General features: G+C 37.3%; 1 protein-coding gene across 3 annotated transcripts in view; it reads left to right on the top strand.

The window, feature by feature from the left end:
* The window catches only part of LOC139765479 (uncharacterized), a 99,125-nt gene extending 73,451 nt beyond the window's left edge, over positions 1–25,674 (top strand). For 2 of the 3 annotated variants that reach the window (XM_071692902.1, XM_071692882.1), the window contains 6 exons: positions 5,528–5,683; positions 7,947–8,111; positions 8,950–11,553; positions 17,610–17,846; positions 20,246–20,401; positions 24,756–25,674. In XM_071692902.1, coding sequence (XP_071549003.1) covers positions 5,528–5,683; positions 7,947–8,111; positions 8,950–11,553; positions 17,610–17,846; positions 20,246–20,401; positions 24,756–24,769 — 3,332 coding nt within the window. In that variant the 3' untranslated portion in view covers positions 24,770–25,674. The remainder of the gene's footprint in view (positions 1–5,527; positions 5,684–7,946; positions 8,112–8,949; positions 11,554–17,609; positions 17,847–20,245; positions 20,402–24,755) is intronic. The other variant, XM_071692892.1, reaches the window with a different exon arrangement.
* The last annotated feature ends 1,439 nt before the right edge of the window (positions 25,675–27,113 follow it).

Here is a 27,113-nt window from a genome sequence, read left to right as displayed (position 1 = left end):
AATTTTATAATTAGTCCAGGTGCTAATTAAACGGTTCATATTATGAATTAGAGTCTTTTGACTCCAAATACTTAAATGCCATTTAAAATAACATCTATACAGAGATTTTCATTAAAATCTGAGGAAGTTGAAAATCTGAGAAAAAAAAATCGAGGTTATAGCCTTGGATTTTTCTTGATTGTTTTGAAAAAATAGATTTTCTTGAAATTTTCAGCATAAATAGTTTTATGTATGCTGAATACGAATCTCTGGTAATATCTAAAAATTCGTATAATTAATTCTTCGAGTAATTAGCATTTAAATTTTACCATAATTAGTCCAGGTGCTAATTAAACGGTCAGTATTATGAATAACAGTCTTTTGACTCCAAATACTTAAATACCATATAAAATAACATCTATACACAGATTTTCATTAAAATCTGAGGAAGTTGAAAATCTGAGCAAAAAAATCCAAGGCTATAGCCTTGGATTTTTCTTGATTTTTTTGAAAAAATAGATTTTCTTGAAATTTTCAGCATAGGTACTTTTATGTATGCTGAATACGAATCTGTGGTCAAAATCTAAAAATTCATGTAAGTGATTCTTCGAGTAATTAGCATTTGAATTTTACCATAATTAGTCCAGGTGTTAATTTAACGGTTAATATTATGAATTACTGTCTTTTGACTCAAAATACTTAAATACCATATAAAATAACATTTATACACAGATTTTCATTAAAATCTGAGGAAGTTGAAAATCTGAGCAAAAAAAATCCAAGGCTATAGCCTTGGATTTTTCTTGATTTTTTTGAAAAAATATATTTTCTTGAAGTTTTCCGCATAGATACTTTTTTGTATGCTGAATACGAATCTGTGGTCAAAATCTAAAAATTCGTATAATTAGTCGAGTAATTAGCATTTAAATTTTATAATTAGTTCCAGGTGCTAATTAAACGGTTCATATTATGAATTAGAGTCTTTTGCCTCCAAATACTTAAATGCCATATAAAGTAACATCTATACACAGATTTTCATTTAAATCTGAGGAAGTTGAAAGTCTGAGCAAAAAAAATCCAAGGCTATAGCCATGGATTTTTCTTGATTTTTTTGAAAAAATAGATTTTCTTGAGATTTTTGGCATAGATACTTTTGTGTATGCTGAATACGAATCTGTGGTCAAAATCTAAAAATTCGTATAAATAGTCGAGTAATTAGCATTTAAATTTTATCATAATTAGTCCAGGTGCTAATTGAATGGTTAATAGTATGAGTTAGTGTCTTTTGACTCCAAATACTTAAATGTCATATAAAATAACATCCATACACAGATTTTCATTAAAATCTGAGGAAGTTGAAAATCTGAGCAAAAAAAATCCGAGGTTATAGCCTTGGATTTTTCTTGATTGTTTTGAAAGAATAGATTTTCTTGAAATTTTCAGCATAAATAGTTTTAGGTATGTTGAATTCGAATCTGTGGTCAATATCTAAAAATTGGTATAATTAATTCTCAAGTAATTAGCATTTAAATTTTACCATAATTAGTCCAGGTGCTAATTAAATGGTCAGTATTATGAATTGCAGTCTTTTGACTCCAAATACTTAAATACCATATAGAACAACATCTATACACTGATTTTTATTAAAATCTGAGGAAGTTGAAAATCTGAGCAACAAAAATCCAAGGCCTTGGATTTTTCTTGATTTTTATGAAAAAATAGATTTTCTTGAAATTTTCAGCATAAAAACTTTTATATATGCTGAATACGAGTCTGTGGTCAAAATCTAAAAATTCGTATATTTAGTCAAGTAATTAGCATTTAAATTTTATCATAATTAGTCCAGGTGCTAATTAAACGGTTATTATTATGAATAACAGTGTTTTGACTCCAAATACTTAAATGCCATATATAATAACATCTGTACATAGATTTTCATTAAAATCTGAGGAAATTGAAAATCTTAGCAAAAAAAAATCGAAGGCTATAGCCTTGGATTTTTCTTCAATTTTTTTGAAAAAATAGACTTTCTTGAAATTTTCAGCATTGTGTGTCATTAGGAGGACTAAACTTTATTTTAACATCAGTTTTGTATTCAGCATAAAAAATGCTTCTTACAGTGAGTTTTCAAAGGAAATTTATTTCATCTCTAAAAACCTTTTTTTTCAAAATTGAAAAGTAAGATATTCAAACACTTCTATACCTGAAATAATCATGGAAAATATATCAGAAAATATATCAATGCCCTCAGTTACTGATACATACCCAGTAAATATGATCCAAAGTAGCGGAAAATATAAAAATATTGAATTCATTTAACAGCTTAAATGAATGTTATAAAGACAATTAAATGATAATTCAACACCAGATATATATTCAGCATGGAATATACTTTGTATAATGAGTTTTTAAAGGAAATTATTTTTCTGAGAAAAATGCGAAAAATCGAAGGTTATTAAATAGTTCCGGGTATTTTTTGGTTCAAAAAATTTTGTTTCAAAATTGAAACATGAGATACTCAAACACTTCTATACTTGAAATAATCATGAAAAATGTATCATACTGCTATCAGTTACCGATACATAGTCAGTTGATACGATGCAAAGGAACAGAAATATTCTAAAATTGACTTCATTCACCAGCTTAATTGTGTGTCATTAAGAGGACTAAACTATATTTTAACATCAGATTTGTATTCAGCATGAAAAATACTTCTTATAATAAGTTTTTAAAGGAAATCTTTTTTTCTGAGAAAATTTCCAAAATTTGAAGGTAATAGTTCAGGGTATTTTTTTTTAGCTCAAAAACTTTTTGTTTCAAAATTGAAACATGAGATATTCAAACACTTCTATACGTGAAATGATAATAAAAAATGCATCATAATGCTATCAGTTACCGATACATAGTCGGTAAATACGATACAAAGGAACAGAAATATTTTAAAATTGACTTCATTTAACAGCTTAATTGTGTGTCATTAAGAGGACTAAACTTTATTTTAACATCAGATTTGTATTCAACATGAAAAATGCGTCTTATATTGAGTTTTCAAATGAAATTTATTTTTTTTGAGAAAAATGCCAAAAATTGAAGGTAATAGTTCAGGGTATCTTTTAGCTCCAAAAACCTTTTGTTTCAGAATTGAAAAGTAAGATATTCGAACACTTCTATACTTGAAATAATCATGGAAAATATATCATAATGATCCCAGTTACCGATACATACCCAGTAAATTTGATCCAAAGGAGCAGAAAATATTGTAAACTCGACTTCATTTAACAGCTTAAATGAGTGTCATAATGACAACTAAATGATAATTTAACACCTGATTTGTATTCAGTATGAAAAATACTTATAATAAGTGTTTAAAGGAAATCTATTTCTCTGAGAAAATTGCTAAAAATTGAATGAGTTACTGACACTTCGATACTTGAAATAATCATTTAACATATATCATAATGCTCTCAGTTACCGATATATATATTCGATATTACTCAGTAAATACGATGCAAATTACCACATGACTAGCATAAAAATGTCCTACGGTATCCGAATAAGACGTAAATACAGCGTCTCTCCTTCACACGTTAATCATATTGAAAATATCGTGTTATCTTCACGTATTTGTGTAAATAATGACAAAAAAATTATTAAATTCTTTACTTTAAAAACCATTCTTTTAAACTGCCAACGGAGGCATAAAAACAGCAAATGAGTAACATGGGTGTCGTTTATTTTTTTTTTTTTTATAAAATCTGATGTATGTGAAGCCTTGGAAGAATAACTATAACCAATATTGCGTTCACCGTGACGGCGGCCATATTTGAAAGCCTTCGCCAGGAGGAAACGTCCAGAAGAGTCGAATGGCGATGGGAAATGCTCTTGGAAGGCAACGTTTATGAATAGAACACCCCAGAAGTGATAGCCTTGACAGAAACGTCCACCAGAAATCTAAGTTGACAGGTAAATAAGTGTCCCGAGTCTTTAAATCTCAAGTTTCGTAAGTTTTCGAAATATAAGAAATAATCCGCATAACTTAGGATTTCGTACAGTGAATATAGTTTATTTCGCATTCTGATATATATATATATATATATATATATATATATATATATATATATATATATATATATATATATATATATATATATATGTTATTCCTGCGTGTACATGGAAAATATTTATTGGATTTTGCATTACCCTACTATGACACGCTGAGCGCCCTTTGTAAATTTATCTTTGGATTACGTTGATGATGTATGTCGCCGCTCAGGCATCACCACACCATAACCCGGCGTCTTAGACCCAACTGGAACAATTTAAGATCCACGACTCAGTAATAGACAATTTGTTCATTAGGGAGGGAATAGAAATAAGCTTCCTTCCCTTTGTTCGTAAGATCCACCATATTTATCGGGCTACTGCCAGTAAAAAAAAAAAAAATGATTCAGTAATTTATTGTTCTCCGTACGAGCTATAGGAATGATATTTGACAGATAGAATCAGCATGTCCATTTGTAGTATAAGTAGTACTGTGATAAAACGATGAGATGCAAAAATAAATTGGAAATAACTGTGGCATGTGTGACAAGTGAACTAGGCTATACCGAGCTAAACCATCTTTTTTTCGACCTTGAATCTTTACCGGGCTAGTCACCTTTTTCGTTTTTAAGCTTGTCATGTTGTTACGTCTTGTTTTGGCACTTTTTTCTCCCTTCTCGCTTCCATATCGGTATTCAGGGCATGTTCATTGTAAGGTTTGTTGTGAGACCATGGGAAAGTACGGAATTGTGCTAAGATATCGAAGCGAAAGATATTTGATACAATACACAAATCATTTTAGGTTGAGGATATCTCCATATTATCATTATTGTTATTTTTGAAATAGAAGAATCATTCGGCCTTCTCAAACCAAATACGTAAAGGAAATATGTCTCGTTTCACAAATTCCTCTGAAATTGTGACGGTAATTTTTCTTTCCATTTCCAAAGACAGCTTCAGGTATATTTTGACCTAAATCTGACTTTCGTTTTCCAACCTCTGAAATATAACGTAGCATAGTAGTGCAATCGAGCAACGCTATAACCCTCAAATATGATGGTGTGGCTTATGACCTTACCATTTTAAGGGTTCTAATCGTTATGTTAATGGATCATACCGTCGCGCTCCGGAGGTTTGACCAAGACTCGCTAAGGAGTATGACACTATATAGTAACCTTCATAACACTGTGCATTCCTTACGAACTTCAGTCTCCAGACTCCCTTCTAAACTTCGGCTAAACTTGGAGAAAACTTGTTATCACTTTGTGCTGGATTCCTACGATCTATTAAATTGCATTTTTTTTTTCATTGATTGCAGGTTATATTAGCTTCTTGTAGCACCAATTGCAGAATAGCCATTTTCATACCCTGTAAACGAGTTATAATCTAATCCATATCTCTCGCTCTATAGTGTTTCGTAGAATTCTGAATAGCAGTTGTACAAGTTCGTCAATAATGTTAACGTTTTCAGGGTATGTGTCAGGTTTTTAATGCCTTGTTCCTACAGCAGCAGTACAAGTCGACGATTTACAAGAGGCGGCGCAGGGGACCAACGTCGTTCAGGTTGCGAAGCCGAGGGAGTTCCTCCTCCCCTCCTCGCCCGTGGAAGGGAAGACTCTCCACACCGTGATCCAGAAAACTGGTGTTGCTGATGTTGCCATTGGTAAGTTTCGTCTTTTCCATGGAGCTATGTGGTGCTCCTGACCTTGATGCTTTCATTGGCCGTTCAGGTTCAAGCACATGGGCTCGAAACCCAGTCCAATGTTGGCAATTAAAACGGAGCCATCCATTGGATAGCCCACGCTACTTCAGTTGACAGCAAAGGAATTTATATATATTTTTTTTTTATTTTACGTAATGTATCATCGTTTTCCATTATCACTGAACGATTAATGTCATGATTGCACAGACTAAGGTATGGTGGTGGTACCACCTGATCTCACTGGTCCTCAACAGGGATGGGGAAAGGGGAATGGGGAATAATAGTAAGTTAGTACACGTTGTAGCGTAGAACTGGGTATCTGGATGTTAAGACAACACTGATAATCATCATATTCTCGTAGAATTTATTTTTGATATATTTATGATTACTTCAGGACGGTTTGTTTAAGTCCTGGTGTTACCCAGGACACTTTCAAAGGCACTTGCAGCCTAAGGCAGCGCTTATTCTAGTATCAGGGAAATGTAGGCTTCTTTGTTGTGAGAAGATCTTTGACGAGATTGTACTCTCATTGATATAGCCATGCAGGCGGAGTCCGATAGCACCTCCTAAAATGGAATTCATTCCATGTACAGAGGTTTATTTTGAGACGACAATTTTTAACAAATTTATGTGTGATGACATACAACAGGTGATCTGACAGATTTATATATGATTTTCCAGGTAATTTTGTGAATATATACTTCTCAGCGATTTAGGAAGATTATGAAAGTGAAGCGGTCACCGGTGTAAATCACTGAAAAGTTAAATTATAGATTTGTTTTTTTCCTTTCGAGGGACTAAAAACTTTCGACAAATTGTAGAAAATATGTGAATTATTGTTCCATTATCGTTGGGTAAGGTTATTTACGCTTTAGGCCAAGGGATGGTCTATGAAACCCCGTCCCACGTCCCTCCTGGATTCATAGCTGTTCCTTCAGCTGTCCACAAGAACAAGTCACCTGGTGCTCAAATCACCTAGTCTTCCATGCCCAATTTACTGTTAAAAATGTCACATGTCATCTACATCGAAAACTAGCATCTTAATCATTTTCACTTGATTGTGAAAATAATCTTCGAAAGTACTATTTTCATGGCCTAAAAACATTAGTTTTAGATTGTCAGCTGTATCAAAGATTCTGTTTTAAAGCTATATGTTTAGCACGTTCACTGACGATTTTCACGGGTAAGTGAAAATGGCGAAAGATTAGTTTTCACAGGACATGACATGTGACACTTTTAAAGTTGTTGTGTGGTAGGTAAATTGGTCGTAAAGTTGTCATTAAATCTCAGAATTCTAAATCGCTTGGAATCTAACAAGAAGGGCAGAAATGAAGAGCGCGTTCACCATGACGATGGCCGTAATAGGTAATTAAAAAAAAAAATCCACTAGGCAGAAACGTCAAGAAAATAATGAGTCGAAAAGTGTCCCAGAAGTTGACGAGGTCATTGGAAACAAGATAGCTGACGAAGTAGAGAGTCTTACAGTTTAAGTTTTTTGAAATTTAGAAAATGATACATACCTTATGTATAGCTTAGGATTTCATAACGTGAGTACTGCCTCTGATTTCGTATTTTGAAAAATCACAAAGACAGTTTATAACCAGAGTATGATGTGTTTTTGATATATGCTCATGCACAGGAAACAATAAATAATTTTGACTGAAATTTCAGTCTTTGGTTTTGGTGATATTGACGCCACTGTCCGATATCTAGAACACGATAAGATCTCTGTCCTTAAATCTAGTAAATTAATTAGTAAGGTATAAGACAAGAGTTTCCTTACATTGTTCTTGAGGCCCTCCATGTCCACAGTATTTGTCGGGCTTTGGATAAACGACTGATTCTTTGCTATCATTAGGTCTCTACTATCCTTATGAAGAATTATATAACACAGAACTTTGTGTCTATATGTTTATGAGTAGTACAGTAATATAAGATATGAATGCATTAAACTCAGAAACAAATGTTGTGGTTTACCTGAAAACAGTACCAATTTACCTCACTTCACAGTTTTGCCTACCTTCTCATCATCCCCATCTCTATTCAAAGTTTGTTGCTTGTACATATATCTTTGATTTACTGATTCTTCTACAACGAAGTACGTAATCTAACCAGGAAACATTATTAGTATTATTATTATACAACCCCAGGACCCATTATGAAGTGAAAGATTTGTGATGTGAAATCTTCTTTGAAGTAACTAATAAATTCATACAACTTCCAGAGCCCGATATGTCTAAATCTGTAGGGGATGAACTGTTAGATGGTGTGGTGCAGAGTGTGTCAACTGTCCCTCACGTAGTTCAGCCTAATTCTCTGCCGGGACAAATCGCGCTGCGCCGCGAATTGGAACAACTGGATAACTTGCCAACTCCTAGAAATCGTCCAGGTATGTTAAAACGACCACACAGCTCTCAGATATAACCCAGGGATCTTAGATGACTTGCCAGTTCTTAGAGATCACCTAGAAGAGGCTATTCAGATCATTTAAGGATGACCTGCCCACTCTCAGCGGTGATTTAGATGTCTTAGGATGACCTGTTCACATCTGGTGACCCAGGTATGTTGAAAAAAAAGACCTGCTAGCTTTCAGATGTGACCTATGCATATTCTGATAACTTCCCATTGTCGAATGTGTTAGCTCTTCATAAAAGATATATGTATTCCATAAAAAAATCTTTTAGTTTTCATAGTTAATAAGATTTCAGAACTAAATGTAAACATTACCTTAGTTGTAAACATGAGAAACAAGCAATCACAATTTTCATGGGGCATCAAAAGTGCAGTAAATGTAAGCTGCAAGGGGAAGTTATGTAATGATCTTGTGAGTTTATTGACTTTTATATATATCACTTACAGTACATTTTCCTTGGTTTGCAGAAGCCCTCCTCATTGTTATGCATGTTGTGTTAAGAAATAAGAGCTGCTACCATAAAACTTATTTTGAAAAATTAAATTGACATTGTAAAACAATATGAATAACATTCTCATGCTGCTAAACTTATTAGTAATGCTCGCTGTATTATATTGTTCATGATAACGTTTTTTTCAAATCCCATAAAGATACTTGCCCCCATGTGATATGCATCCATTTCACCATAAGAAGTGGATGATATATATATAACTTTCACTGTTTGTGTATTCATTTTGTGTTGAATTTGAAATTCCATGTGATTTTGTTGGTATCAGTTTTTTTGCACAACTGTATCATTTAATGCCTGTTACAGGGATTCCAGTGCATGCAGTTGAATCACCAGAATCTGAAACTCGGCTGTTAGAGCCTGAAACAGATGTATTGGTATTTAATCCAAAATTATCAGTGTCTGATGCAGAAGTATCAGGATCTGAACCAAAGGTAATGGTGTCTAAGTCAGAGTTACCATTATCTGAACCAGAGGTGTTAGTGTCCAAAGTAGATACTGCTATGTCTAAAACAGAGATACCTGTGTCTGCTTCAGAGTTACCTGTATTTGAACCAGAGTTCCCTGTATTTAAATCAGAAGTACCAGTTGCAGCAGGAGATGGACCATTGTCTGAACCAGAGGTATTACGGTTTGGCCCAGAAGAAAGGGTGTTTGAACCAGAGATCTCAGCTTCTGATATTGCATCACCCTTTCCAGATATTGAGATATTAACTTTTGAACCAGAATTAGTGCAACTTCAACCAGACGCACATTTTGCTGTGTCAGAGTTTCTTCCGCTTGAATTAGAAGTGCTAGGGTTTGAACCAGAAGTACAAATTCTGGAACCACAGGCCCCAGTGCCTGAATCAGAGATATCAGTGTTTCAATCAGAGGTGTCACTGCCACAAACAGTTCCACCAGTGTCTGAAACAAATGTATTAGCGTCTGGAGCATTGGCACAAGATTCTGATCCAGACTTACTCTTACATGAAGCAGGAGTACCCGTGTCTAAAGTAGAAGCGAAGGTACCACTGTCTGAACCAGAAGTACCAGTCCGTAGAGCTCCTGGTCAAGAAGTACTTGTGCCTGAAGTTAGAGAACCCATGTCTGGTGTAGGTGTGTCACTGTCTGATGCAGAGGTACCTGTTATTGGAACCTCTGATCCAGAGGCACCAGGGTTTAAGGTAATAACACCTATGTCTGGGGTAGATATGTCAGTGTCCAAAGCAGAGGTATCATTTTCAGAACCAGAGGTAATTGTATCTAAAGGAAAAGTACTAGGAATTGAAGAAGAGGCACCTGTGTCTGAAGCAAAGGCACCAGCATTTGAAGTAACAGTGGTTGTGTCAGAAGAAACACCAGTATTTGAAGAAGTACCAATAGAGATGACGACGATCCCTGAAGCAAAGGTACCTTTAAATAAAGGAGTGTTACCTGTATCTGAATCAGAGACACCATTGACTGAAACCAGAGTGCTTATGCCTGAGGCACAAGTACCAGTGTTTGAAGGAGTATCAGTTTCTGATGCAGATATAACAGTTTCTGAAATAGGGGTACCAGTGTCTGAGGCAAAGTTGCCAGCATTTGAAACAAAGGTGTCAGTGTCTGAGCCAGTAGTAAAAGTGTTTGAAAAAGAGGGAACAAAACTTGAAGCAGATGCGGGAATGGCCAAAGCCAAAACTTCAGTGTTTAAAACAGGTATGTTCGATTCTGAAGACAAATTGCCTGTGTTCGAAACCAAGACACTAGAATCTGACTTAGAAGTACAAATATCCAATGCAGATTTATCAGCAGTTGAAGCAGATGTACCAGAGGTTGAAGAAGATGTACATAGAATTAAAGAACAGGTATCATTGACAGCAGTAGAGGTACCATTGTCTAAGCCAGAGGTGCCAGTGTTTAAAGCTAAGGTGTCAGTGTCTGAACCAGAAGTAATAAAGCTTGAAACAGTGTCTGGAGCCGAGACACCAGTGTTTAAAGCTGAAATGATTGATCCCGAAGACAAATTCCTCGTGTCTGAAACACAGAGAGTAGAATCGGACTTCAAAGTACGAGCATCCAAAGCAGATTTAACAGTAGTCAAAGCAAAAGTACCAGGGTTTGATGGGGTTATAAATGTATTAGGTCCTAAAGCAGAGACACCCGCTTTCAGAGCAAATTCACCAGTGTCTGAAGCAGAGTTATCAGTGTTTAAACCAGAGGCACAAGTGCTTGAACCAAGGGCACCAGTGTCTACAGTGGATATATCTGTACCTGTATCTGAAGCAGTGGCACCAGTTCTTGAAATAGATGCACCACTATCTGAAGTAGAGGTACCAGTGTCTCATGCTAAGGGGAAAATTATTGAAGTAAAAGTGCCAGTGCTTGAGACTGGGGAGGTATTGACTTCCCCAGTGACTGAAGCAAGGGTCCCAATATCTGAAGCACAATCGTCAGCATTGGAACCAGAGATTCTAGTGTCTGACTTTGTGTCACTAGTGCCTAAAGCAGAAATAGAGGTGTCTGAAGCAGGAGTGTCAGTGTCTGAAGGAGAGGTTCTAGAGCTTCATTCAAAAATGCCAGTGTCTGAGGCAGGGGTGTCATTACTTGAAGCAAGAGTCCCAGTGTCAATAGCAGATAGACCAGTGCCTGAAGCAGAGACACAGTTTTCTGAAACAGAGATGCCAGTGCCAAAACAAGAAGTACTAGTGTCTGAAGTAGTAGTCCCAGTGTTTGAACCAGAGGTACGAGAGTCTGAACCGGAAGAATCATTGTTGGAATTATCAACACTAGGGTTTGAAAAACATGAGATTCCAGTGGCTGATATATCCCAGATAGTACCAAGAATCCCCCCACTAGTGGAAGAGGCAGGCTCATCCTCTCTTCTTAACCTGTGGGATTTTGCACTGAAGCACCAAGACTCATCCTCTTCTTTTGGAGTTGAACAAGGTGAGTTGTCATGTGCTGATTTCTTGGTTTATGTAAGGTATATTAATATATTTTTTTTATTTTATTTTTTTATTTATTATACTTTGTCGCTGTCTCCCGCGTTTGCGAGGTAGCGCAAGGAAACAGACGAAAGAAATGGCCCAACCCCCCCCCATACACATGTATATACATACGTCCACACACGCAAATATACATACCTACACAGCTTTCCATGGTTTACCCCAGACGCTTCACATGCCTTGATTCAATCCACTGACAGCACGTCAACCCCGGTATACCACATCACTCCAATTCACTCTATTCCTTGCCCTCCTTTCACCCTCCTGCATGTTCAGGCCCCGATCACACAAAATCTTTTTCACTCCATCTTTCCACCTCCAATTTGGTCTCCCTCTTCTCCTTGTTCCCTCCACCTCCGACACATATATCCTCTTGGTCAATCTTTCCTCACTCATCCTCTCCATGTGCCCAAACCACTTCAAAACACCCTCTTCTGCTCTCTCAACCACACTCTTTTTATTTCGACACATCTCTCTTACCCTTACGTTACTCACTCGATCAAACCACCTCACACCACACATTGTCCTCAAACATCTCATTTCCAGCACATCCATCCTCCTGCGCACAACTCTATCCATAGCCCACGCCTCGCAACCATACAACATTGTTGGAACCACTATTCCTTCAAACATACCCATTTTTGCTTTCCGAGATAATGTTCTCGACTTCCACACATTCTTCAAGGCCCCCAGAATTTTCGCCCCCTCCCCCACCCTATGATCCACTTCCGCTTCCATGGTTCCATCCGCTGCCAGATCCACTCCCAGATATCTAAAACACTTCACTTCCTCCAGTTTTTCTCCATTCAAACTCACCTCCCAATTGACTTGACCCTCAACCCTACTGTACCTAATAACCTTGCTCTTATTCACATTTACTCTTAACTTTCTTCTTCCACACACTTTACCAAACTCAGTCACCAGTTTCTGCAGTTTCTCACATGAATCAGCCACCAGCGCTGTATCATCAGCGAACAACAACTGACTCACTTCCCAAGCTCTCTCATCCCCAACAGACTTCATACTTGCCCCTCTTTCCAAAACTCTTGCATTTACCTCCCTAACAACCCCATCCATAAACAAATTAAACAACCATGGAGACATCACACACCCCTGCCGCAAACCTACATTCACTGAGAACCAATCACTTTCCTCTCTTCCTACACGTACACATGCCTTACATCCTCGATAAAAACTTTTCACTGCTTCTAACAACTCTCCTCCCACACCATATATTCTTAATACCTTCCACAGAGCATCTCTATCAACTCTATCATATGCCTTCTCCAGATCCATAAATGCTACATACAAATTCATTTGCTTTTCTAAGTATTTCTCACATACATTCTTCAAAGCAAACACCTGATCCACACATCCTCTACCACTTCTGAAACCACACTGCTCTTCCCCAATCTGATGCTCTGTACATGCCTTCACCCTCTCAATCAATACCCTCCCATATAATTTACCAGGAATACTCAACAAACTTATACCTCTGTAATTTGAGCACTCACTCTTATCCCCTTTGCCTTTGTACAATGGCACTATGCACGCATTCCGCCAATCCTCAGGCACCTCACCATGAGTCATACATACATTAAATAACCTTACCAACCAGTCAACAATACAGTCACCCCCTTTTTTAATAAATTCCACTGCAATACCATCCAAACCTGCTGCCTTGCTGGCTTTCATCTTCCGCAAAGCTTTCACTACCTCTTCTCTGTTTACCAAATCATTTTCCCTAACCCTCTCACTTTGCACACCACCTCGACCAAAACACCCTATATCTGCCACTCTATCATCAAACACATTCAGCAAACCTTCAAAATACTCACTCCATCTCCTTCTCACATCACCACTACTTGTTATCACCTCCCCATTTGCGCCCTTCACTGAAGTTCCCATTTGCTCCCTTGTCTTACGCATATATATATATTTTTATGTAGGAGTTATTAATTTTGTAGCCGCTCGAAAATTTTCTGTGTTGAATTTCTCCATTACAGTATTGTTTTGTAAAGACTGGCTGAATTTTTGTCAATGTGTTGCATTAAAATCACATTTCAGGTTGAACCTCTTTAATCAGGCACCTTAGGACCTGGCCATTGCCGAAAAACATATTGACCCCTTAGGGAACCCCCTATATAAATATATGCCTGACCCCTAATCTTGCCAGCTCATTCCACATACATATTGCTGTATTATCAAAGGTAGAACAAAGCTTAAAACAGGAAATAATGCAACCATTAATGCTTCCAACCAAGGTTTTCATTGTTACATCAGATTATATCATAAGTACCCCTAGATGGAGTCTCCTCAATATCTTGGGCAAGGGTTTTTCATGGCATATGATGCCAATACAGGGCAGAGTCATCATCTTTATACATTTTCTGGGGCTAAGTTTTCTGCAGTCACTAACTGCAAATTCATCGGCAGACTTTGTTGTAGCTTTGTGACGAGTAATTGATGTAACGAACAACCATAGGTTGGAAGTTGGCTTTAGTCAACTCTTGTTACTATTGTTGTTTTATTGTTATTGTCAAGGCAGCCAGCCCACACTGCATTAATCCCAGCTAGACAGCTGGCTTGTACACTCTCCCTTGCCCTGTGCATATTGCTATTGCTTGTTTAATAGAAAATTGGAGTTTTATCGATTCTTTTAATACAGTCTTACAAACTTCCATGTCAGCACTATGCTTTTCACCAAATGCACTATGTACTGAAATTCCTTGTCTCCACTTAAACTTTTGTAACCATCCTTGTGAATATTCACAGTCATAGTCTAGCTTTAGTTCTCTATGAAAAACGTTGGCCTGCTTGACAAGCATCTCCCGAGAAATGCTTACACCTTCATTACGATGGACCTTAAACCACTTTATGAGTTCACTATCTAATTCTGTACTCCTGGCACCTTTTAAAGTTTCCCAAAACTTTAAACTTTTCTGGCTTTCATTTTCAGCAGAAAACTTAAAATAATAGATTAACAGGACTGTTCATAAGTTTGGTTTCAGATTTTGGCACCTTAGCGCTGCTAACAGCACTGCCTTGGTGGCTAGACCACAGAGTACGGATTAAAGAAGTACAACATGTAACTTGGTGCAAACATATCTCTCTGTAAATCTTATTTATCTTCTAGAAAGGGCCTCAGTCAGTGTTTGTGTTACCACACATGGATATATTTCTAATAAGCTCATGATATGCTGTTTGTCTCAAAATCAGAGGCATTCTTATATATAATGTGAATTCTTATCTTGATATACAGTAGGATGGCCTTTGCAGAGTCTTTCCCACAGAATACAGGCACTGACAATATCCTTTATGCTGGCAGTTGCTTCAGTTTCAGACTTGCTCAGTTTAATTCCATGTTATTATGGTCTAGCTCACATTACTTACATACATTCTTTTATCTATTTCTACTTCCATTCTCTCCTAATGTCCATACTACCATATTATAATTTATCAGTTGATTGGTGTTTTTATTGTTTATTGAAACATTTCTCTATGGTGTTACTAAACTCCACTGCATGCGATTACATTGTGCTAAGTGTCACCAGGAAGGCTGTATAGTTGTCACTGGACAGAAAGTGGTTTGATTTTGTTGAGGATCTTATACCAAAGCAGTCCATCTTTTCTATGCTCCCACACAAAGTGCAGCCTTGAAGCTATAAGAACCCCATAAAAGGTGTCCTGGGGTTGTATAGAAATGATATTTAGTTAGAAATATTTGACCCCTAAAGAAACATTTTGCAGTTTAAAATTACATATACAAAGAACTCTTTCTGTTTGCAGTATAAACTGAAATTTTGATATTCCAAAAGTCATATGAATTTTAAACATTAGCTAAGCTTTTTTCCTCATACTTGATCGCTGTTTCCCGCATTAGGGAGGCATTGCCACTAAACACACAAAGAAAGACAATTCACTTGTATACACATATATCTATATATAAACACATTCATGTATGTATACATATATATATACATACATAGGGAAGAAGGAACACTTCCCCGATATTCCCTGCATGTCATAGAAGGCAACTAAAGCGGGTGGGAGCAGGAAGCTGGAAACCCTCCCCTCCATGTATTTCAGTTTCTAAAAAGGGAAACAGAGGGAGTCAAGTGGGGAGTGCTCATCCTCCTCGAAGACTCAGATTGGGGTGTCTGAATGTATGTGGATGTAACCAAGATGAGAAGAAAGGAAAGATAAATAATATGTTTGAGGAAAGAAACCTGAATGTTTTTGCTCTGAGTGAAACAAAGCTCAAGGGTAAAGGGGAAGAGTGGTTTGGGAATCTCTTGGGAGTAAATTCAGTTGTTGGTGAGAGGATAAGAGTTAAGGAAGGAGTAGCACTATTCCTGAAGCAGGAGTTGTGGGAGTATGTGATAGAGTGTAAGAAAGTAAATTTTAGATTGATGTGGGTAAAACTGAAAGTGGATGGAGAAGGATGGGTGATTATTGGTGGTTATGCACCTGGTCATGAGAAGAAAGATCATGAGAGGCAAGTGTTTTGGGAGCAGCTGAGTGAGTGTGTCAGCAGCTTTGATACACGAGACTGGGTTTTAGTGATGGGTGATTTAAATGCAAAGGTGAATAATGTGGCAGTTGAGGGTATAATTGGTGTACATAGGGTATTCAGTGTTGTATATGGACATTGTGAAGAGCTTGTGGATTTGTGCTGAAAAAGGACTGGTAATTGGGAATACCTGGTTTAAAAAGAGAGACATACATAAGTATACATATGTGAGTAGGAGAGGTGGTCAAAGGGCATTATTGGATTACTTTTTAATTGATAGGCTTGTAAAAGAGCGACTTTTGGATGTTTATGTGCTGAGAGGGGTAGCTGGAGGGATGTCTGATCACTATCTTGTAGAAGCGAAAGTTAAGATTTGTAAAGGTTTTCAAAAAAGAAGAGAGAATGTTGGGAAGGAGTAAGTGAGCTTGGAAAAGAGACTTGTGTGAGGAAGTACCAGGAGACATTGAGTGTTGAGTGGCAAAAGGTGAGAGCAAATAATGTAAGGTGAGTGGGTGAGGAATGGGATGTATTAAGGGAAGCAGTGATGGTTTGCACTAAAGATTCATGTGGCATGAGAAAGGTGGGAGGTGGGCATGTTAGAAAGGGTAGTGAGTGATGGGATGAAGAAGTAGAATTGTCAGTTATAGAGAAAAGAGAGGCATTTGGTTGATATTTGCAAGGAAGGAGTGCAAGTGACTGAGAGATGTATAAAAGAAAGTGGCAGGAGGTCAAGAGGAAAGTGCATGGATTGAAAATGAGGGCAAATGAGAGTTGGGGTGAGAGAGTATCATTAAATTTTAAGGAGGATAAAAAGGTGTTTTGAAAGGGGTAAATAATGTGCATAAGACTAGAGAACAAATGGGAACATAGGTGAAGAGGGCAAGTGGGGTAGTAATAGCAGGTAGTGATGAAGTAAGAAGGAGATGGAGTGAGTATTTTGAAGGTTTGTTGAATGTGTATGATGATAGAGTAGCAGATATAGGGTATTGTAGGAATTGTTGACAAGAATGAAAAACGTTGATTGATATATCAAACAACCCCAGAGCCCCACATAAAGGGCGGTCACAGCCGTGAATCTGCATTTCAAAGGGGAATATGAAAATTATGGAATCCTTTAGAATGAAAAGCTCCTTGTTGAAACCAGTACACTTCATCCATTGACAATAATATGACTATGCCAAACATGACTTTTCACTCATGGTGTAACCACCTGCAGGCAGGGTCTGATAACACCATTTCATATGCAGTATTTAAAAGAGCATTTACTCAAGTCATAGTACACAGGTAGATGTTCTTTATTCATTTATAGTATTTCAGGATATATAGCAAATATACGGCCTATGCAGGCAGTGATTACAGTACACCATGAATTTGTATAGTATGGAGAATTATGACCCTTAATATTTTAGATGGAATATTTTCATAAGCAATAATTACCTGGTTGTGCAAGCACTGATATAATGAAGAATAACATCAACTTCCAGATCCAATGACGATTCTGTCTCCTGATTTTATGGTGATGATGAATCTGGTACCACGGAATGTCCCGCATCCACTGTATGACACCAGTATTCAAAACACAGCCCTACGCTCACAGTTCCTGTTGGACTACCTCATTCAGGATGCTGTTAATGACCAAGACTCCAGGATGAAGGACCCTGAGGGTCTTTCTGTTACAAACCTTGCTGGGAAAGATTTAAACTTCAAAATTAATGCTAATGGTTAGTTGGAGGTGTCCACATATTTTTCATGTAGATGGCTACATTTAAGAATGAATAGCTTTCACAAGAGTGCATAGGGTAGCTATTTATCCACTGTAAAAGAAAATTCAGATTGCCTTTTATCAGTGTCAGGTTGACTAAATACTCTTGAAAACCTTACATTCATCACACCTGTGCTCATACCATATCCCCCATCTGCTGCCTATCCTTTGGGGGTTCTCTTTGTTTCTATTTAGCAGGATAAAGATTTGTTTGTTCTTTTTTTTTGGTTGTCGAGCCTCTCAGGATGTTTTTTGCCTATATTCAAAATTAATGTTTTCATTGTCTTAATGGACCTTTATGACTTTTTGTTTTCCTTGAAGAACATTTGATGGATATGATATGCCATGAAGGGAATTGCACCTTGGCCTTTAAGTTGTCTCTTTCAGCCATGTACAATAAGGTTGTCTTTGTAAAGGATTAATGCTGCATTGATGAATTTAGCTTCTTGTGCTGACTAGATCCTACTGACTATTGTTTGCATGTCTCTGGTAGCCAGGGGCTTCTTGACCCTTGGTTGTTTAATGATTGTGACCCAGAGTAGCAGATTGCATTTTGATAATTTCCTTTAGGATTTGTAGCCAACAGGTGACGTTTTCTTAGCATTTTTGAAGAGTTTTCCTTACACTATATTGTAAAGCAGAAAATGACCTTTTTCTCCCCAATTAGAAGCTTCCCTCTTCTGTGCCATATCCCTTTCAATGTACATGGAACTCTATGATTTTATATGATCTTCTGTATTGTTCATACAAGTGCCAGCTCTGAAGCAACATTGCATTCAAACAAAGTATTGTCAGATGGCAAGAGGGGTAACAAACACGAGGTTAAATCTTGCAGAATGAATGTGATTTCGTACTTTTGCACTAAATTTTTGAGTCACTAAAAATCATACTGGCTCATCAGAAATCATAGAGCTTGAGAGAAAGAAAAAGGTGAAAATAATATCTATAAGACATGACATTGGGGGAGCTTTATTGTACCCCCCGCCACCACCTCTCCTTTTTTTTTTTTAACTGACATTGCATGGCCAAGAGCATGCCTCAGTCATGGCTACCTCCACTGAAAGGTAAGATGCTTGTTATTTAGAAAAAAAAAAAAAGAAGGTTAATTGATGCCCCTCAGGTGTTTGCAGACCAGACTTCTAAAAGTGAAAAAGCTAGGAAGAGGGGAAGGAAAATGAAAGATGGCTGAAAATTCTAAGGCTTCCCCAAATGAGATATGATAATAGTAGCATGACAAAGAACATTTTTCCAAATATTCATTGCTGGGCCCTTGACAAGTTCCAGGAAACCTTATTCCCTAGAAGATTATCTTTCTCTTCTCTAGGTTCAGCCAGTACCTGTTCAGAAATGTAGTGGTCTGAATACAGTACATGGATTCTCCATCTTGATAGTTGTAGTCATGCCTATGCTCTCATCATTAGATATATTGGCAGTTCAGTCATCCTGTGGTTAATTTCTCTAATTTTAATGAGTTTAATGATGCTATTATCTTTCATTTGAATAGAGTAGAGAAGGCTTTCCTCACAAGAGAGATGTTACGTATAACTAGGGCAGGTTTCTATGTATTTAGAATTTTCCTGTGTAAAAAAGTATAGTATTTTTATGGAGAAGAGGACTAGAATTTTTTTTATAAGAGTTGGATTATCTGCCACAGCATGAATGTTAAGGAGGTAGCCACTCTTTGCCTGGGTTTTCTTTGGAAGTGCTGTTTTTCTAAGAAATTACCATGAAAATGTAGGAAATCTATAGTATTCCATTGTATCCCAGAATCCTTCAGGTATGCATTAGAAATACAGGGAAGGGAAACAGCACAAGCCTGATTCACTGGCCTTTAATGGTTATCGCAAGGTGGGAGTCTACAGTGTGAAGGTTCATGGAAGATAGGGTGTGGTTAAGCATGTGTTGTGGTGGGATAGCAGTATTGTTAATATCCCACTGGTATTTATGAAAGTCCAGGGAAGCAAAATGCAGCGTGAGCCTGCTTTATAAGCCTCTAGTTAGACATCAAAAACTGGAAATATTCAGTGCACGAAAGTTCGGGAAAGATAGATGCTGAGCGTAGCTTGTGATGGGTTAGGAGTGTCTTTGTTTATTGAATAATCCCAGCAATAGTGGTCATTCATTTGAGATTCCCCATTATGTAGGATAAGTGGATACCTGATACAGCTCTGTGTGGCAGAAATTCAACATTTTCAGATGTAATCATATAATCCAGAGAAAGTGAATTCTCCTATATCAGATGTGACTTCTTTTAATTTTGATTTGCTTTGAATTGAATGATAACAGCTTCTTAAAATCATTGATGTTCACATATTATGTAACTCTTGTATGTGTTTAGCTAACTATTGGTATCTTCAGGTGAAATCACAGTAAATGGTATAGCTGTGAAAGCTGTCGATACACTGGTTGATGGGACTCAACTTTATACTCTTTCTGACTTCCTGTTTGATCACCAAGCCAAAGTGGATGAGGCTTTACGTGAACCTGACTTTATTCCAGTTTTTGCCCATCTAGGTAAGTATTGCTTTAACACAATAAAGAATTATAGATTGACAAAAACATTTTTATAATTGTCTTTACTGAACTGTAGGTGATACAGCAAAAGTCTTTTTACAACCTCTTGTGTTCAGAAAAGTGTTTTCAGTTTTTTTAGTTATTTTTACATTTCCTAAGATACTTAGCTTCCACTGTAACCTGTGTATTTCAGCATGTAATGATTTGTAAATTGATAGCATTGGTAACAAAATATTTTGTGTTTGTCTCAATGACACTTTTCAAAACAGTTGAATATAATGGTGACTTTTGGAACCCTGAAAAAGATTACAATGGGTAGAGTTAAGTTTGTGGGAAAGTTTTTCTCCCCAGCTATGTCAAAAGGCCTCTTCTCTATGCATCTTTTGTTCAAGGGGCATACATTTCAGAGCAGGTACCTGTCGAGGTAAGATAATGTCAGCATTGTTAGAAACCCCAAATGGGACATACACTTTGATACCAGCTATGTTGCACAACTTTATACGTCTTGGTCTTCTGGATCACCTCAGCCCTTAACTGGTCCCTGAGCTCAAGTCCTGGTTTATGAAATTTATACATGTGGTTTCCCTAACACTTCTGCTAACATAGGTTTGAAGAATGATAAACATACATTGTTTCACATAGCAGTCATCCGTTTGCTCAAGAATATTATTGGTTTGTAAAGACTCTCAGTGCTTCCTTGAAGAGTCTGATGTCTCACCTGTGGCTGAAGCCTTATGTTCACAGCTTTTTTCCTGATAAAAATAGGGCTAATAATACTTTGATAGAGGAATGCCCATAAAGAAACCATCGATGGGATTTTTGTTTAAATCTGTTGGTGCTTTGTTTAGCACAAACTTCTCCAGTTTCTCTGTGTGAGGAGACTTTGCTTTTCCACTGAATCCAAGTGGAAGCATTCTTGAGTTAGAATGATATACATCTAAGAGTTTCCCAAACAGTTTTGTTCCTCAATGTCTTTTTAGTAATCATACAAAGACTTTTTCTTTATAGCCAAATGCTTTTGAAGGAGAATTAGTGATTTACATGCTGTGTCCAGACTTGAGACTTCTTTCAGATGTCAACCTCTTATGGGTTAAGATATCCCATGACAAAGAATCCTAGCTAAAATAAAGCTTTTAGATGTAGAAATAGTCCTTTTGTCAACTCTTAAAAGATATTGCCATGAGAGCTTTAATGTCATAATCCTAAATGAATATAAATATAAGAAAATAAATGTAGATTGTGTTTGGAAATACTTTTGTGATAGAAAGTGGTAATTTTTATTTCCATTCATGGGTATTTTCTTGGGACATATGTGTACAGCTCAGATTTCTTGGATGTATTTTACACATAAAAAATTTAGATTTTCCTATTTCTTCCTTTGTTGTTCCTTCCTCTTAATCCACTTTTTCTTCTTCAGTTTCATATCAACTTTCCATTAGAATATAGATTTTTATTCCTTCTTATTGTAACTTTCCTCTTGAGTATATGCTTTCCTGCTTTTTTGTACACTCATATTTTCTGGAGTATGTATTAGGCTACAGACTCACGTGATATCAAAATGCAAAGATCTTCCAAAATCTTCAGGAACTGCTTGAAAATAATTATTCCATAATACAGAACCTTAAGGCTTTTTATTGGATTCCAAAATGTTAAGTAATGTAGGCCCAGTATCTAGCAACCCAATCTTTTGCATCAAATTTACACCAGCAGGACAAGGTAGGACTACAACAGTGTTCTTGTATAACTGGTAAACTGAAGCATGCATGTCCATTATGAATGAATGTATCACTCCTGTCTGTGCATGTTCCCTGAATGGCCAATAAACATTGAGTACATAGTCAAATAGGCATATTTTTTTTTTTTTTTTTTTTTTTTTATACTTTGTCGCTGTCTCCCGCGTTTGCGAGGTAGCGCAAGGAAACAGACGAAAGAAATGGCCCAACCCCCCCCCCATACACATGTACATACGTCCACACACGCAAATATACATACCTACACAGCTTTCCATGGTTTACCCCAGACGCTTCACATGCCTTGATTCAATCCACTGACAGCACGTCAACCCCTGTATACCACATCGCTCCAATTCACTCTATTCCTTGCCCTCCTTTCACCCTCCTGCATGTTCAGGCCCCGATCACACAAAATCTTTTTCACTCCATCTTTCCACCTCCAATTTGGTCTCCCTCTTCTCCTCGTTCCCTCCACCTCCGACACATATATCCTCTTGGTCAATCTTTCCTCACTCATTCTCTCCATGTGCCCAAACCATTTCAAAACACCCTCTTCTGCTCTCTCAACCACGCTCTTTTTATTTCCACACATCTCTCTTACCCTTACGTTACTCACTCGCTCAAACCACCTCACACCACACATTGTCCTCAAACATCTCATTTCCAGCACATCCATCCTCCTGCGCACATCTCTATCCATAGCCCACGCCTCGCAACCATACAACATTGTTGGAACCACTATTCCTTCAAACATACCCATTTTTGCTTTCCGAGATAATGTTCTCGACTTCCACACATTTTTCAAGGCTCCCAAAATTTTCGCCCCCTCCCCCACCCTATGATCCACTTCCGCTTCCATGGTTCCATCCGCTGACAGATCCACTCCCAGATATCTAAAACACTTCACTTCCTCCAGTTTTTCTCCATTCAAACTCACCTCCCAATTGACTTGACCCTCACCCCTACTGTACCTAATAACCTTGCTCTTATTCACATTTACTCTTAACTTTCTTCTTCCACACACTTTACCAAACTCAGTCACCAGCTTCTGCAGTTTCTCACATGAATCAGCCACCAGCGCTGTATCATCAGCGAACAACAACTGACTCACTTCCCAAGCTCTCTCATCCCCAACAGACTTCATACTTGCCCCTCTTTCCAGGACTCTTGCATTTACCTCCCTAACAACCCCATCCATAAACAAATTAAACAACCATGGAGACATCACACACCCCTGCCGCAAACCTACATTCACTGAGAACCAATCACTTTCCTCTCTTCCTACACGTACACATGCCTTACATCCTCGATAAAAACTTTTCACTGCTTCTAACAACTTGCCTCCCACACCATATATTCTTAATACCTTCCACAGAGCATCTCTATCAACTCTATCATATGCCTTCTCCAGATCCATAAATGCTACATACAAATCCATTTGCTTTTCTAAGTATTTCTCACATACATTCTTCAAAGCAAACACCTGATCCACACATCCTCTACCACTTCTGAAACCGCACTGCTCTTCCCCAATCTGATGCTCTGTACATGCCTTCACCCTCTCAATCAATACCCTCCCATATAATTTACCAGGAATACTCAACAAACTTATACCTCTGTAATTTGAGCACTCACTCTTATCCCCTTTGCCTTTGTACAATGGCACTATGCACGCATTCCGCCAATCCTCAGGCACCTCACCATGAGTCATACATACATTAAATAACCTTACCAACCAGTCAACAATACAGTCACCCCCCTTTTTAATAAATTCCACTGCAATACCATCCAAACCTGCTGCCTTGCCGGCTTTCATCTTCCGCAAAGCTTTTACTACCTCTTCTCTGTTTACCAAATCATTTTCCCTAACCCTCTCACTTTGCACACCACCTCGACCAAAACACCCTATATCTGCCACTCTGTCATCAGACACATTCAACAAACCTTCAAAATACTCATTCCATCTCCTTCTCACATCACCGCTACTTGTTATCACCTCCCCATTTACGCCCTTCACTGAAGTTCCCATTTGCTCCCTTGTCTTACGCACCCTATTTACCTCCTTCCAGAACATCTTTTTATTCTCCCTAAAATTTACTGATAGTCTCTCACCCCAACTCTCATTTGCCCTTTTTTTCACCTCTTGCACCTTTCTCTTGACCTCCTGTCTCTTTCTTTTATACTTCTCCCACTCAATTGCATTTTTTCCCTGCAAAAATCGTCCAAATGCCTCTCTCTTCTCTTTCACTAATACTCTTACTTCTTCATCCCACCACTCACTACCCTTTCTAAACAGCCCACCTCCCACTCTTCTCATGCCACAAGCATCTTTTGCGCAATCCATCACTGATTCCCTAAATACATCCCATTCCTCCCCCACTCCCCTTACTTCCATTGTTCTCACCTTTTTCCATTCTGTACACAGTCTCTCCTGGTACTTCCCCACACAGGCATATAGAAGTGTAAAAGCCAACATTGCTGTGAAGATACTACTGATCAGTAAAAAAAAGATCAGGTGTTTTGTGTGTGTTCTTTTAAGTAACATAATAGTTGTTTTGTCTGTTTTCTTGAAAGTACCATAACCTAGTAGAATTATGAACATCCTATCTTCTCTGTTTCAGATATAGAGGCTTAGTGTGGGAACAGCCAGCATCTGATCTATGTAGAAGCTGTAAGAATTATCGACCTGAAATGCATAAGCCACTGGCACATATCTAGTCACAGGAAATGATAGTAATTCTTTGTTTCTGATTGTTGTATCATAACATTATTTGTGAGGCATTTTCCTTTAATGAGAGTGAGATTTGTTTTTAGGTCTCTATTGTCTGCTAATCAATGTTGAAATTATCCTGTTATTTAATCAAAGGATATAAGTTAGTGCCTTAGGTAGAATGTGCTCATTGAGTTGGACTTTACGGAACACTTCTTGAGTCTGATGATTAATCTTTAGAATGAAAAATGTTTACATGTGCATGTGTTTGTTTGTGCTTTTATGGTACTTTTTGCTCGCAAGTATTTGTGCATGTGTATGAGGTTGTATAAAATTTATTATGCATATGTGTATATATGAGTGCCTGTTTATGTTTGTGTGTATTTTTATGTATGTATGTATATAAGTATATGTGGGTATGTGCTTGTGTGTGGACATGCACTTATTTGTCTGGGTGTGGACATATTGTTATGTTTGAATATAATGTAGTGGAATCTCAAGCAGACTTCTATTCAGAGACAAAGTTTATCATTTTGTGAAGCAAAGATCTCTAAATTTGTACAATACAGTATATGTTGAGGATGACATATTAAAGGTGTGAAGCTCCATGTGTTACAATAAGCAATAGATTATTAACCCCAGATATAAATGAATGGAGATTTATTTTTTCTTTTCATTTAGATTTGGTTTCATACATTGTAACAGCATATATTTCATTTGACTACAGATTTCCCCAGTATGTAAATTGCAACTGGAATATGTTTTATTCTTTACTTACTTTTATTGTAATAGGAGTATTGTACTTTTGAAACAAAGGGATCATAATTGCATATGTGTATAATGTATCCTTTACATTTTTGTCCCATTCTACAGCACACTTGCCATGCAGAAAGTCTTGCTTACGCTACCATAACAACATTAGGAAAAACCATAGAATATATTCATGTTGCAACCAGGATCCATGGCACTGTACATTATGTTATAATCAGGAGCCATGTTATATGGCAGAATCAGGCCTGGATGTGGCTGTTCTCTAGCAGGTAATGATCTTTGCATATGAAATGAATAAGGGGTTTACATTATACCCAACCTATCAACAGAGCACTATTTCTTGAGGAATTGTTACGGAGAGAAACTGTCTGCTGGTCAGTACTAGAATTACGTTTTGAGTAGATTGGGGATACAGAAATGTTTAATACTCTACTAACTTTTTTTTCAGGCATTAAACAACTTGTGATAAGATTGCAATGCACTTCAGTTTTTCAGAAAATGCAATGATGGTTGTGTTCATTCATTAGCCAGAATCATCAGTTGTTTGTATTGCCCTAGGTGAGTGCCTTATTTTTTTTTAAGAAAGCATGGGCAAATTATTGCTCTAATCTTGGCTGTTTCATAAATGTTGTATTCTTTTTGTTTCTTTCATTTATGTTTGGTATTTCCCATGTGAGCAAGATAACACAGAGAACAAATGACTGAGCCTTAAAGGAAAAAAATCATCATTTGTCTCCTGAAAAGTGATACTGGAGAAGGGATTTTCATCCTCCCCAACTACTGCCTTTCTTAGTTGCCCCCCGCAACATGCAGGAGATTCATGAATAGTATTCTTTCTCTACTATCCCCAGGTATGTATATATATGTATCTATTATACTTAATCGCTCTTTCCCACGCCAACGAGGTAGCGCCAGGAAAAGTGAAGAATGGCCCAACTCATATACACATACATAAATGCCTATACACGCACATATACATACATATACACATCAACATATACATACACATATACTGACATATACACATGCACATGTTCATACTTACTTGCCTTCATCCATTCCTGTTTCTTCCCCGCCCCACAGGAAACAGCATTGCTACCCCCCCCAACTTCAGTGAGGTAGTGCCAGGAAAACAGACAAAAAAGGCCACATTCATTCACACTTATTCTCTACCTGTCATGTGTAATGCACTGAAACCACAGCTCCATATCCAATAATTTTTTTAATGCATATTTACCATTTCCTGCATTAGCGAGAACAGAACAGAGGACTGAACTGTAGAGGAAAAAATTCTCACTTGGCCCCCTTCTCTTCCTTTTTTTGGACAAGTAAAAACTACAGGGGAGGATTTCCAGCCCCTTATTTCCAACCCTTTTAGTTGCCTTCTTTGACACACAGGTAACAAACGGGAAGTATTCTTTCTCCCCTATCCTCAGGGATGATATTTCAATTTTGTAACAAAAAGTGTTGTGGCCTAAAATTTACCCTGAAATATTTA

The sequence above is a fragment of the Panulirus ornatus genome, chromosome 4 (assembly GCF_036320965.1).
Source record: "Panulirus ornatus isolate Po-2019 chromosome 4, ASM3632096v1, whole genome shotgun sequence".
Classification (NCBI taxonomy): domain Eukaryota; kingdom Metazoa; phylum Arthropoda; class Malacostraca; order Decapoda; family Palinuridae; genus Panulirus; species Panulirus ornatus.
The sequence above is the reverse complement of the archived record's forward strand: the minus strand, read 5'-3'. Positions and strand labels throughout refer to the sequence as shown.